This window comes from Setaria italica, chromosome IX, assembly GCF_000263155.2.
Source record: "Setaria italica strain Yugu1 chromosome IX, Setaria_italica_v2.0, whole genome shotgun sequence".
NCBI classification, from domain to species: domain Eukaryota; kingdom Viridiplantae; phylum Streptophyta; class Magnoliopsida; order Poales; family Poaceae; genus Setaria; species Setaria italica.
The window spans coordinates 57,891,984-57,905,643 of record NC_028458.1 but is presented as its reverse complement, the minus strand read 5'-3'; the positions used below and the strand labels follow the sequence as shown (position 1 = coordinate 57,905,643).

General features: G+C 49.6%; 3 protein-coding genes across 3 annotated transcripts; all 3 read left to right on the top strand.

Annotated features, from left to right (window-relative positions):
- The first annotated feature begins 319 nt into the window (after positions 1-319).
- LOC101760144 (protein-ribulosamine 3-kinase, chloroplastic) lies at positions 320-3,683 on the top strand. Its single transcript, XM_004985906.3, has 9 exons — positions 320-496; positions 881-1,034; positions 1,154-1,244; positions 1,586-1,660; positions 1,749-1,837; positions 1,930-2,048; positions 2,189-2,329; positions 2,549-2,625; positions 3,332-3,683. Exons 1-9 carry the CDS (start codon positions 364-366, stop codon positions 3,476-3,478), a joined length of 1,026 nt encoding a protein of 341 aa, XP_004985963.1. The 5' UTR covers positions 320-363; the 3' UTR covers positions 3,479-3,683.
- Positions 3,684-4,167: 484 nt separating this feature from the next.
- On the top strand, positions 4,168-4,823 carry LOC101759735 (ethylene-responsive transcription factor ERF024). The gene is made up of 2 exons (XM_022829810.1): positions 4,168-4,535; positions 4,584-4,823. Exons 1-2 carry the CDS (start codon positions 4,209-4,211, stop codon positions 4,821-4,823), a joined length of 567 nt encoding a protein of 188 aa, XP_022685545.1. The 5' UTR covers positions 4,168-4,208.
- A 3,355-nt stretch (positions 4,824-8,178) lies between these two features.
- On the top strand, positions 8,179-13,574 carry LOC101759329. Its single transcript, XM_004985904.4, has 3 exons — positions 8,179-9,044; positions 10,804-10,999; positions 12,705-13,574. Exons 1-3 carry the CDS (start codon positions 8,505-8,507, stop codon positions 13,409-13,411), a joined length of 1,443 nt encoding a protein of 480 aa, XP_004985961.1. The 5' UTR covers positions 8,179-8,504; the 3' UTR covers positions 13,412-13,574.
- Positions 13,575-13,660: the final 86 nt, after the last annotated feature.

The following is a 13,660-nucleotide window of genomic DNA, read 5'->3' as shown; positions in this document are numbered from 1 at the left end:
TCTGGTTGGTACCCCCCGTGTGGTTTGGCTGCCAATGAGTACCAAATGTGCGGGAGCTATTCTATAGCAATAGTATTTGTCGTGCTGATAACGTGTTGTAAGTAGAAAATGACTTGGGAGAGAGATGGAGATAAACAGTAATGATGCTTGTATTCTTAATCATTCATGGTACATATTTATAGGGTAATTACAGGAGATTTAGGAGATAAATCTCCTGGGAAGACGGTAGTGGGCAGTTCCACCTCCTTCACGTACGTGAACGTGCGTACGCGTACGCGGGCGGGAGATTTCCACTCGCTTGTACGAGGTGAAAGCGAATCCTATTTGCAACAGCACCCACTAGTCTCAGCTCTAGCGAGCGCGATGGCCGCAAACGTGGCGCTGTTCTTCGCCTCCTCGCCCTCCACTTCCGCCGCCTCCTCGTTCCTCTCCCGCCGCCCCCTACCTCGCTGCTGCGCGGCCTTCCCCCGAAGAGCAAGCTCCCGGCTCTCCGTCAGTAAGCTCACTTCCCCGCTCGCCGCCCAGTGCCAACTGACCTCTCAGAGTTTTCGCGCCGATTTAATTTCTTCGCTGTTATCTCTAGCTTAGCTGCGCCGTGCTTGCCGTCTCGATTGGTTCTAGACTTCTAGTAGCATCAGCGAGAATTGCGGTAGAATTGGATTGGTGAATTTGAAATGCAGGGGATCGAAGGTTGAGAGACATTGGGTTGGACGTTTGGTAGTGCGGTATGCGTGGCTTTATGCCTAATTGCCTAGCACTAGCAGATTCCAACCCCAATTCATGACATCTTAGATTCATAATACACTGTTGTATTATGCATCTTTCAGTTCTGAGTTACCCTAACTGTTTGCCTGTAATCTGTTTTCTCGTGCCGCGGCAGTGGCGGCGCTGGGCGATGACCCAATCAGGGAATGGATTCTTACAGAAGGGAAGGCCACGCAGATCAAAGGGACCAGGTCCATTGGTGGTGGCTGCATTAACTCCGCTCAGCGCTATGATACTGATGCGGGCCCCTTCTTTGTGAAGACCAATAGGTGTGCTAAAAAAATCTCTTTTGAACTCATGACTGCTGTCCTGGAATTGTGCAAGTACTGATGATTTGGGTTTTGTTTTGGCAAAATGATGGGATTGACACATTTTTTTCACATGCCAGCCGCATTGGTCCTGAAATGTTTGAAGGAGAAGCTCTTGGTTTGAAGGCAATGTATGACACAAAGTCGATCCGGGTTCCTTTGCCATACAAGGTGAGTGAAGTGGCAGATTCGGCAATATGTACTAGTGCATATGTTGAATGCATTAACATCAACATTGTGATACTTTTGCATGACCAACAGTCCATCATTGTGATACTCATACACGATGGAAATACTCGTATAGTACTTCTGAAAGCTTAAGCCCTACTCCTTCCAATTAGCATACATGTTCGTATTTTTATTCCACTGATCTGAAGATTATTAATCATCTAGGCGACCCAAACTCTGCCAATGGTTGTGCATATGTAGGCTTACTTATTTCAATAGCTCTCTGAACTCACTTGACATTTCCGATTTTTAATCCTTGTTTTTATGTTTGCCCATTAGTATAGGTTGGATCATTACCCACTGGCGGCTCTTTTATCATCATGGAGTTTATTGAATTTGGTCGTTCTAGGGGAGACCAGGTAACTCTATACCAAATGTTTCAAGCTTTAGTTTGCCTGTTTATCTCTTTCTCTCTCTTTTATAGTTAACAGAGAAAACTTTCATCAGTCAGTTTTGGGAAGGAAGCTTGCTGAAATGCATAAGGCTGCTAAATCTGATAAGGGATATGGTTTCCATGTTGACAATACTATTGGAAGGTAGAATCAATTTGATTAAACTTGGCATCTTACTTGAGGTTCGTCAGGAATGCTATCCCAGGCTTCCTAATCCACCTATTTTGTTATTGCAGCACTCCACAAATTAACACTTGGACTGCTGACTGGATTGAGTTTTACTCTAAGCACAGATTGGGCTACCAGTTGGAGTTGGTATCGAGACGATACGGAGATTCAGCCATATATGAAAAAGGTACAGTTGGTAAAGTGGAATTAAGTCAGCACTTACCATTTCTCTCCTTGTTTGCCAAATTGTTCTTCTTAGCTATGTTTTGCTGAGAAGGCAGTAACTGAATTTTTCTCTCTCTTTTTTGCTTAAATTCCTATGCACAGGTCAGCGATTGATCAAGAATATCCGTCCACTTTTTGATGGCGCCATTCTTGAGCCCTGCTTGCTTCACGGTGATTTGTGGAGCGGAAACATAAGCTCTGATACTAATGGAGAACCAGTGATATTGGATCCCGCTTGCTACTGTAAGTAAAATTCACTGGTTTTAGCATCCAAATTCAGAATCATGAATGCTTGTTGCAAAAAAAATGAATTTTGATTCTTTCCGGTAGTTTCATCAAGTTATTTTACTTCTATTGTGCTGTCGTTGAACATTTTCTGTATTTGTGTAATGTCTTGAAATGTAGCAATTTGCAATCAATATACAATTTATGAATACATACTTACCAGCTCTAAAACTGCAGATGGTCACAATGAGGCAGAGTTTGGGATGTCCTGGTGTGCTGGATTCGGTGGGGACTTCTATAATGCCTATTTTCAGGTATTTACTTGTTTTTGCTGCATATCTGACCGGAGCACCGGCAAATCTGCACATGAAAATGAATCATAGACGTAATTATAACCATCCACCGTTCAAGGTTGTTGGTTACGGGTCAGATTTCTTTTGCAGAGTTACCTTTTGTTGGCCTATAAAGTCATTAGGTCGCGGACCTGAAAATTTTAGCAGGAAGGTTCCTTCCGTAAAGTGGTGTCAGTAACATAGGTCTTACACCACCTAATATGGCGGTCCATGTGTTGGCATGAAAATTGCTTACTTGCTTTGCCCTTGTTTACTTCGCGAATTTGGGAGGTGCCAAATTACTGTAGCAATACTGTAGCGTTTCGTTTGTATTTGTGAATTATTGTCCAAATATTGACTAATTAGGCTCAAAAGATTCGTCTCGCAAAGTACAACAAAACTGTGCAAATAGTTTTTGATTTCGTCTACATTTAGTACTCCATGCATGTACCGCAAGTTTGATGTGATGGGGAATCTTCTTTTTGCATAGTGTCAAAGTTGGGAGTTTTGTGGGAAGAGAACAAGGGCTTTGTAGGGAATGTCTATGGATCATTCCCACCTCCAGCTTTACTTCCTGAGTGCTTGTCTATGTCTAGTCCTATTTAACACCACAGGCCTTATGGTCGGTGGATTACTCAATTCTTCACTGTTTTGGTGGAGATATTAACGGTGCTTTACTCTGATACAGGTGGTGCCAAAACAGCCAGGGTTTGAGAAGAGGAGGGACCTCTATCTCCTCTACCACTACCTGAATCACTACAATCTTTTTGGCTCTGGGTACCGCTCATCAGCGATGTCCATAATCGAAGACTACTTATATCTGCTCGCGGTTTAGTTTCTTCTGTTTATTCTCACATGAAAACAGAGGCAGCAATGCGCGTGTGTTCATAACCTCACTGTATGTCGTGAATCGTTATCATGTAAAATCTCTAGCTTTTTGTGTGCATAGTATCATACTACATCACTGTATCAATCAACTAAAAGATCCTGGGTTATGTAAATATCTCGCTGTTAATCCATGGTGATCTTGTTTCTGGATACTCGTTTGGTGTCTGAGAGGAATAATGTATTCCGCGTCCCCAGTCATCTGTGTGTGTGTGTGGTGGCAATCATGATTCGGTCCCAAGAAGAACGAGTCAACATGATAGTGATCCTGTGACCCATCATAAACTAACCTCCGTCAACTGGAACGACACACACCATGAGGGGATATATGCCTGCGACCTCGATATTCTTAACAACCTTAGTGAAAAGGCCATATCCTTGTCCGCCCACTACGAACATTTGTGACAACCGGTGACCACATAACGTGGCGACTTGCCATTCGACCCACTGCCAAAAAAGCTTCAAAAGTTTAGGCTTTGTTGCATCCTGTGCTCCCCAGCTAAGCCTTAACGAGACAAGCAACTCGATCAGACGCGTCGTCCCAAGTTTCTTTTTTTTTCCCCGCCACCTACTCCCCTGTTTTTAAACCCTCGTGCTCGTAGCATCACAATGGCCGCGTCCATGGCCGTGATCGCAGCATTTCCAGCACGTTTCTTGTAGGAAAACCTTGGTCCGGTGAGATGGAGCGGGAGCAGGACGCTGGGACGCCGCTGCCCGGGAGGCGCGTGCGCGCGGACACGCGCCACCCGGTGTACCGTGGCATCCGGTACCGCGGGGGCAAGTGGGTGTCGGAGATCCGGGAGCCGCGCAAGTCCAACAGGATCTGGCTGGGCACGTACCCGACGCCCGAGATGGCCGCCGCCGCGTACGACGCCGCCGCGTTGGCGCTGCGGGGCGCCGAGGCCGCGCTCAACTTCCCCGGCGCCGCCGCGTCCCGCGCGGCACCGGTGTCGTGCTCCCCCGACGATATCCGCGCGGCGGCTTCCGCGGCTGCCGCCACGATGATGGTCGGTTATCCGGGTGAATGCGCCGCCGGCCATTCCCATCTGCCGCAGGCGGCTGCGATTGCGAGCACGTCGTCGGGGTCGGAGAACGCCGGCGCTGCGTCGGCGTCGGAGCAGCGTGAGAAGCGCATTGTGGACGAGGACGACGTGTTCCAGATGCCGCGGCTGCTGGAGGGCATGGCCGAGGGGCTGATGATGAGCCCGCCGCGGCTCAGCCCCACGGCGGAAGGAGCCGGGTCGTTGGAGGAGGACGGCAACGACGATGGCATGAGCTTGTGGGATCACTCCTGAACCATCCTGACACGCTGCTGCACATCAGCGTATGTACAAAATCTGACGACCACGAGGCGTATGTTTTTTCAGCTTTGGCTATGCCTACGTGATATGATATGGTATTATGGTAAGATACAACTTCTATACGCAGCCTGTTGTTGCATTTTCTACGGCTGCAGCCTGCAGGTTCACCACAAAAGTAAGTAAGTAACTAGAGAATGTACGTGCGGAGCGAGCTTGTCCTCGTAGCCAGCTTAGAGCGGAGTTGATGCTCCTGATACTCTGCCGCCAAATCGCTCAACACATGTATCTGCAACTCCAGTACTGCACTGGGCTCTGCTGCACACTCTCACTGGAAAAGCAGAGAGCATGAAGGAGGCGTCCCAGCCCAGAAGTATCAATTCTGCAGTACAGGAGCTAATATCTATAGCTAGCTCTGCCATTATTCTACGGCTACTATTCGTACGGCACGTTGCAAGATCTGATCTCACTAGATCGCCAGCATGTTAACGTGCTCGAATCTGTACCAACGCAAAAGGTTGATCCGCGAGGTAGTTATTGGTTGGAAAATGGAAATGCGGAGACCCTTCTCTCCTAGAGCTGGACGCCAGGTTTCTGCTGGACTAGGGCATGCAAGTTTGGTGGCTGTACAAGACTACAGGTGCCGGACTGACGGAGTGAATGGAATGCCATGCCCGAAATGGCATGAGCTTTGCTGTGATTGCACTAGGCGCGAGAAGATCCAGCGCGATGGCGTACCCCAGCCGTGGACGGTGGTGGTGCCCTGTCCTCGTCTTAGCAGCGCTTCGTCGTCCTCGGCCGCAGAAATGGATGGTGCCGCTCCTCGAAGAAATCGGCTTGCTATCGCCGGCAATTATGGAACAGCTAGGATTCTTTAACCGGCAAAATAATCTGTACCGAACGGGCTGTATAAAGGTGGTCGTATTTGACACGTTACTTTTGGTGCGTGTGCCGTTGCGACGGGAGGAGGTGGTGGTGGCGGCGGCGGCGGCGGGCGCGGCCCGGCGTCTCTGTCTGGGGCCTTGTTTAGTTGGTCAAATTAGGAGGTGCCAAATTACTGTGCTAGCACTGTAGCACACTGTAGCGTTTCGTTTGTATTTGTGAATTATTATCCAAATATTGATTAATTAGGCTCAAAAGATTCGTCTCGCAAAGTACAATAAAACTGTGCAATTAGTTTTTAATTTCGTCTACATTTAGTACTCCATGCATGTACCGCAAGTTTGATGTGATGGGAAATCTTCTTTTTGCATAGTGTCAAAGTTGGGAGTTGGGAGGTAACTAAACATGGCGTGGGTCTGGGACGTGCGTACCGTGATGTCAGGACGGTGCGGGCAGGCGCTACGTGTCTCTGTCTGGGTCTGGGTCTGCTGCTGTTGGTGCAGTGCAGTGTGCAGACCGACGGGTTTGTTCAGGTGTCCGCTTGCGGCTTGCCCATTCTTCAGAACTAGAAATTTCAAATTTTTGCATTCAGGTATGAACGACGCATCGACGATACAGAAGATCCCTGCACCCTTAAATGCCAATTGACTGCAAATCAAACTGGCGCACATCGTCAGAGATTAATCTCGTGGGGATAAAATAAAATAACCCTGACGGGATCCAGGTTGTTTTCCAAATCAGGGGTGACGAGCCGAGACAAACAGGCAGGCAAGACGCATCTAACGATTAATGGCACAGCTGGAGAACAGACTTTGATGCTCCAACAGTGTCCTACATGCAGCATATACAAACCCGCTACACGTGTGCGTCCGTACCCGTGCGATTGTACAGAGACGCCGAAACCTGGACGCCGGGAATCGCCGAGTCCCGCGCTCACGGCGACGGGTGCGTCCCCGGAAACAGCGGCGAAGGTTCACTGCAAGGTCAATGCCTCGATCGCCATGGCCTCCCTCGTGCACACTGCACGGTAGCACCGTGTTCCTCAACATCTCCGGTGTGTACACATCCACGCAGGCGACACGTCACCGCGTACAGCTTTGCTACCCCAGTGTACTGTGTACTACGTGTACACGATAGTACGACTGGTGGAGGAATTGTCAACGAGAATTTATCGCCAGGGATCCTTCTTGTCTGCCACGATTCTTTTTTCTTTTTTTCTTTTCTGAAACCGGCGACGTTGACGCTTGACACGACAGTGAATTCGGGAGGGCCCACCCGTGTCCAGCCGAGCACGGACAGGCCGTGGCAGCGAAAGAAAATTCGTGTGTGGTTGGCCGGAACAATCATGCACGCATGGAGGCGATTCACGTGATAAATGGTGACATGGATGTATATACGACGGAAACGAAGACGTTTCGCTTGCGACGAAATAAGAGGCCGACAGCAATGGTGGTGGTTTGGTTGGGCCGGTGTGATCGAGCTTCCATCTATACAAACCGGCCGGAGCATAACCACTCCGCATGCAAACCTCAGAATTCAGATAATAAAAATTATTTCTATGTTTAATTAACAAGTACGTACTACAGTAGTGTATATTCCACGAATAGGTGAACGGCTACGTACTTCCTCCATCTTAAATTACCGTTCGTTTTGATATTCGTTTTGAGTTTTCTAGATACGTACCTTTTGATATGCGCTTAAATATATACTCATGTCTATATGCATAGCAAAATAGGTGTATTTAGTAAAGCCAAAATGAATAGTAATATAGAACGGAGGAAGTACATGTATAACTTGTTTGTTGTTGTTCACCTAAACACTGAATAAGCGACGGAGTCGATCAGCAGGTGGAAGTGGTGAACTACTACTAATGCTGCTGCAGTATTCTGTTGTGTGGTTAGAAAATAATGCTACAGATACTGATCGAAGAACGATCCTTCACCTGCTACCCCTGAAGTGTTTTTTTTTCTGCATAGGTGAGCAATAATATTACTCATCGAATCAAATGGTTCGATGGTTTCTCCTCAGAACAAAAAAAGTTCGATGGTCAGCCTCTCAAGATGCAGATGTTTAAACTACCTCATTGTTCACTGCGCAGTAGGACATGCCAGAAACGAAAGTGAAAGATCGCAACCAAGAGCACATGAAAGTATGAAACACGGTTTCAATGCGGGAGCTCAAACTAAAACATCACTAGTACTCGGCACGCTCGATCGTTTTGCCGTTCTCAGCATACAGTAAGACCACCCGCCCTGGTTTGACTCTGAGTTGCAGGCTGCAGCTTGCTGCTTACTGAACTGCCCCAGAGGCCCAGTGGGGTGGTCACGACTCACGACTCGGGAGGGACTATGGAGTCAGTTGACAGGAAAAACGACGTCGCACCTGCAGCAGCAACGCTCGTTCAAGTCTCGGCGGCTGCGCGCGGCACCTACTCCATCTACTTAAACCGAGCCCACCGCGGCGGGGTCCGTTCCATTCCATTCATCATCTGCCCCGGCCCCCGGGCAAGCAGGCAGGCAGGCAGATCGCTCTCCCCCTCTCCAATCCCCATCGCCCACTCCCACTCCACTCCTCTCCCTCTCCGTCCTCCGCGTCGATCCATCCACCCATCCATCCATCCTCCATCTCATTTAAACCCCCCACGAACACCAAGCCTCACTGGCTTCTGCCGCGCCAGCGCAGCCCCCACATGCTCCTTCTTGTTCTTCTTGATTACTGGAATCCATAGCGGCAGCATTCCGTCGCCGACACGTACGCGGCACCGACGCGCGCGCTAGCTAGCTGCTGGCTGGTCCGATGGCGGCGGCGGCGAGGGGACCGCCGGTGACGCTGCGGGACTTCCTGGAGCTGGGCTGCGACTCCAGCAGCGACGGCTTCCGCTCCTACCCGCGCTGCCTGCCATGGAGCGACGAAGCGCTGCAGGTGCCCGTGCGGCTCCTCGTCGAGGCCGACCACCTCCGCCGGAGCCCCTCGCGGTCGCCGTCCTCGCTCTTCTCCCTCGCCAAGAGCCCCGGCCCCGGCGCGCTCGCAAGGATCTCCAGCCTCTCCAGGAGCTTCTCGCGCCGGATCAAGGAGGGTTTCTGGAGGCGCCGAGAGGACGAGGAGGAGGACGACCTTTACTTCGACGACCGGGACTCGTGCGGGTTCCCCTCGCCGCAGGTCAGCAGCTGCTCCGCGTCGGACTCGGAGTCCGAGTACGCCGAGGCCGACGACGTCGCCATTGATGAGAAGATGGCGTGCCCGGCCACGTCGCAGCCCGCGTTCCAGTGTTCAAGCTCGGCGGAACACGACTGCACCGACGCCGGCGCGCCTGGCGCCGCAGGAGACGGGAAGAAGGTGAGTGCTCGCTTGCCCATCCCACCCAGCCCAGCTTCTGCTCCTCGTGGTGGTGTGTTAATGCCGCTTCAATCATCGTGAGTCTTGTTGGTTGCGCGAGCATAAATTCGAAACCGTCTGGTGATCCATCGCTGCTATGTCCATGCACAGTGTGGGCCAATAATGCAAAATTACCCATTCTGTTCATGCCTTCATGGTGGTGGTAATTCAGTCGTAGCAATTCACACATCTAGTAGCATCTCGGCACTAGGCAGCAGGAAAACCCAGCCAAATTTCCGTCCTTTTAATGATTGTCACACACACAGTTGCGAAGCTTTGCAAATTTTAAAATCGTAGAGGTATTTTAAGACCGCAGATCACTAGAGTAGAGGTATTTTAAGATGGGAACATGTCTGGTGCAAACCATCTACCCTGTGCAACTTTGAAAAATCTTACAAACTATAAGTCAAGACTACAAGATGCTAATCCAATGGTTACCTTCATGGTGGTGGTAAATGGACTTTTATTTTATTTATAGTCCACTAGACTAATTCGTCTAGTAGAACACTAGAACCGGCCGGCGTAGGAGTTTTTACATGTGGCGCGAAGTGGTGTTATTTGTAGAGAGCTTGTGATGAAGCAGCAGCAGTGATGGGATGGTCGTGTTCGTCGGTGCAGCCCAAAATATTCCCGCATCGATGTGATGGAAAAGGATCTGATATTTTTTAGATTGCACCTGTCCTGGGAGCACGCGCGCGCGTGCCTCGTCAACTCAGGTGATGAGCAGCCATGGATTGACAGTCTGACAGGCAGCGTCAACTGCTTCGAGCCATTTCACTCCCTGACACGAGGGGCCTCCGTGGTAAAAATACCCTTTGTGGCGAAGGCGTTGTGCCCAGAAAAGGGTGGTGTTGTAATTTTTACTGTCACGACGGAGTACTATCCCTTTGCGGTGGGAAGTGAGCCCAATGGAGCGGCCATGAAAATTAGCTAGTATATCCCTGTCACGCTGCTCCAAAAGATATTGTTGTGTGTAGCTATCGAGCAGCTACGCCTGATGATTGCTCCGCCGCTTACTCCTCCTCCTCCCCCTTGGGATACACAGTCCGGTCCGGCCAATCCACACACTAGCTAGATGCTGCCTGTGGGAATGGGATCCTACTACGCAGAGTACTATTACCGCCTTTATGGTGGCAGCATCTACTTCCATTAACTGTCTAAAATAATAAAAATCAATATCTACTGGCACTACCACGTCGCATGATTGGATCTCGGATTACAAAATACGGATGGCGCCACCACCATGTCAGTATGTGCATGTCGAGCCGGAGTATTCTTTAGCCAACAGCCAATGCAGGCCTAGTACGTGGATCAGATTACCAATCAAGGAGCAAAAACCTGCCGATACTCAGGACTAGTGGTACCACAATGGCTGTTGTTTCCCCTGAGTTTTCGGTTTCGATCATCAGCGCTTGTCGATCTTGTCATCATAGAAATAATGTACCCCGAAAAAGGACGAATAATCTGTGGTCTCGAAGATAAAGAAAAGACAAGTAGTCTGCCATGGAAAGGCAGTGTGATAGATCGTTCAGTCACAATCATGCGTGCTCCCTCTTTTGGCACCAACCGTGGCATGCATCTTGGACTTTCTGCTGTCCGGGCCTTGGTCTGACATTGCTGATTTGCTGTAACAAACAGCAGCCTTGTACTTACTCCTACTTACTGGCAAAGAATTGGTAATGATGGGTGCAGTGGATGATCCATTTGCATTGGCATGCAGATGCAGGCGGTAGCGGCGGATGGCGATTCGGCGGTGGGGCGCGGCAAGTTGGGGATGGAGGACAAGCAACAGCTGAGCCCCGTGTCCGTTCTGGATTTCCCCTTCGATGACGACGACGGCGACGAGCGGAGCGACGCCGGCACGTGCTCGCCTTCCTTCCACCGCTGCCCGCCACCACCTGATCTTCTCCACAGTAGTAAGTCACATTACATGCATCTCTCTCTGTTCTGTTCATTCCTAACTACTGTACCCAGCACTGTTGATGCTATAAGGTAGTACAGCAACATGGTTATATGCAGTAACCGCCACCACCGGTAATAACCAGACATGCTGTTTGATACGATGTTAAAATTTAGTCCTTGTCACATCAAATGTTGTGATGCTAATTAGAAAGATTAAATATGAGCTAATTATAAAACTAATTGCGGAAGCCCTGAGCTAATTCGCGAGAAGAATTTATTAAGCCTAATTAATCCATCATTAGCAAATGGTTAGTGCAGCACCACACTGTTAAATCATGGACTAATTAGGTTTAATAGATTCATCTCGCGAATTAGCCTCCATCTGTGCTATTAGTTTTGTAATTAGTCTATATTTAATCCTCCTAATTAGTATCAAATGTTTGATGTGACTGGGACTAAAGTTTAGTCTAAGAGCCGAACATACCCTAGGTCTTGTGTAGAACAGACACAATGTAAATGCCGATGCCCATCGAATTAACACTTGCTCGGTTAGTGTGCCAACTCGATATGGGCATGAAAGAACGAAGCACCCGTCTTCTTCAGCCGGTCTTTCTTGCCGGCGGCCAGCCGGACGTTCGTGGAGCACTCCGATGCCGAAACCGTTCCGAGAATCTCCTCTGCAACTACTGGACCACAGGCAGCCGCATTGTAGTATAGAACACTAGAACGAAAAGAATACTCCCCGTTTCCGATTCGCGTGCTGCCCGGTCTCCTTGGCTAGAGACCTTAGTATTTTGACTCTTGTTTGTAGCCTCCCCCTCCCTCTCGATCACTGCATCCGTAATCAATAGCTGTCCTCGATCACGCATTAACATGGCACGGTGTAGTAGCAGTAGCAGGCCATGATCAACGCCACGTGATCGCGACGATTGTCGCATCACGTACCTACCTAGGTCAACTAGCTACTAGGTAACTGCGATGCATCGCCCCGGTTAAACTAGGGGGCGAATGGTTAGATACTAATTTGGAAAATTAAATATAAATTAATTATAAAATTAATTGTACAGATGAGGCTAATTCGCGAGACGAATCTATTCAGCCTAATTAATTCATGAGTAGCACATATTTACCGTAGCATCACATTATCAAATCATGGACTAATTAGGTTTAATAGATTCATCTCGCAAATTAACCTCCATCTGTGCAATTGGTTTATAATTAACTCATGTTTAGTCCTCCTAATTAGTATCTAAACATTCGATGTGACAGGGACTAAACTTTGGTACGTGGAACCAAACATCCCTAACTCATCCGCAATAGTAAGGCCTTGTTTAGTTCCCAATTTAGGAGTGCCAAAGTTGGGATTTTGCCATAAATGCGCAACTGTAGCATTTCGTTTGTATTTGTGAATTATTGTTCAAACATTGACTAATTAGGCTCAAAAGATTCGTCTCGCAAAGTACAACAAAACTGTACAATTAGTTTTTAATTTCGTCTACATTTAGTACTCCATGCATGTACCGCAAGTTTGATGTGATGGGGAATCTTCTTTTTGCATAATGTCAAAGTTGGGATTTTGGAGGGAACTAAACAAGGCCTAAATTTGTTTCCATCCATTGAGATAGCAACGAGTACTTTAACCAATCGATTAACTGCCCTTTTTAAATTTGGATTTTTAGTATAGTTTTTGATCTCATCGTCATGGAAATGTTTTTGCAGGGACGATGACGAAGCAGGCACAGCTGCTGCACAAGATCCGACGGTACGACGGCATTGCGCAGGCAGTCGACCCCGTGGATCTCGAGGCACGGTTCACCACCACCTCCGAGTCCGGCGAGTCCGTCGACGCGAGCACGCATCCCGCAACCACGAGCTCCTGCACGGACACCACCAGCAGCGCGACAACGACGAAGACGGCGTCACGCCACGGCGAGGAGCACCAAAGCGTCGAGCAGCCATCACAAGAGCCGGAAGAGCCCGACGAGTACCGCCTGCTCGCGCGGCTGCTCCTGGAAGACACGGTGGCCGTCGTCGACGAGGTCTCGCAGGTGCTTCTGCTCGAGTTCTTCACGGAGGGACTCGACCGTCTCCGTTGTTCCTCGGCGGCCGGATCGGTGGTCGGGGCGATCATCAGTCCGCGGGTGGACGACGAGCGCGACAAGGTGGCGGCGGAGGCGCTGGTGCGCGCGGCCGCGGAGTGGCTGCGGGGCGCGGGGGCCCAGTGGGGCATCAGGGACGTGATGCTCTCGGGGAAGGCGGCGCTGGAGGACATGGAGCGGGGCCGGCGGTGGATGTGCGTGGGCGAGGAGGAGCGGGAAGTCGGCGCGGCGGTGGAGGGGTTCGTCATGGACGAGCTCGTGGACGAGCTGGTCGAGGAGTTGGCGCCTTGTTGGCACGGTGATGGCCGTCGACGGAGTAGCAGGTAGGAAGTGCTCGTCATCACTGGATGTTGTCCGAAGAACGTTAACTTGAATGTTGACGTCACGAGGTCCGGCCGTGGACAGAAGAGCGTGTACATGTCCGAGGTAGCTACTAGTTCAAAATTTTGTGGTTTTATAGCTGGGATTATGATCCATGCGTGATGCGTCCCATGGTGAACTCGTAGTAGTGTTGCCCGTCGCCCCGTCGGGATATATGTCCTGAACAGCAAAACCGTAGCGTTTGCTACAATAACA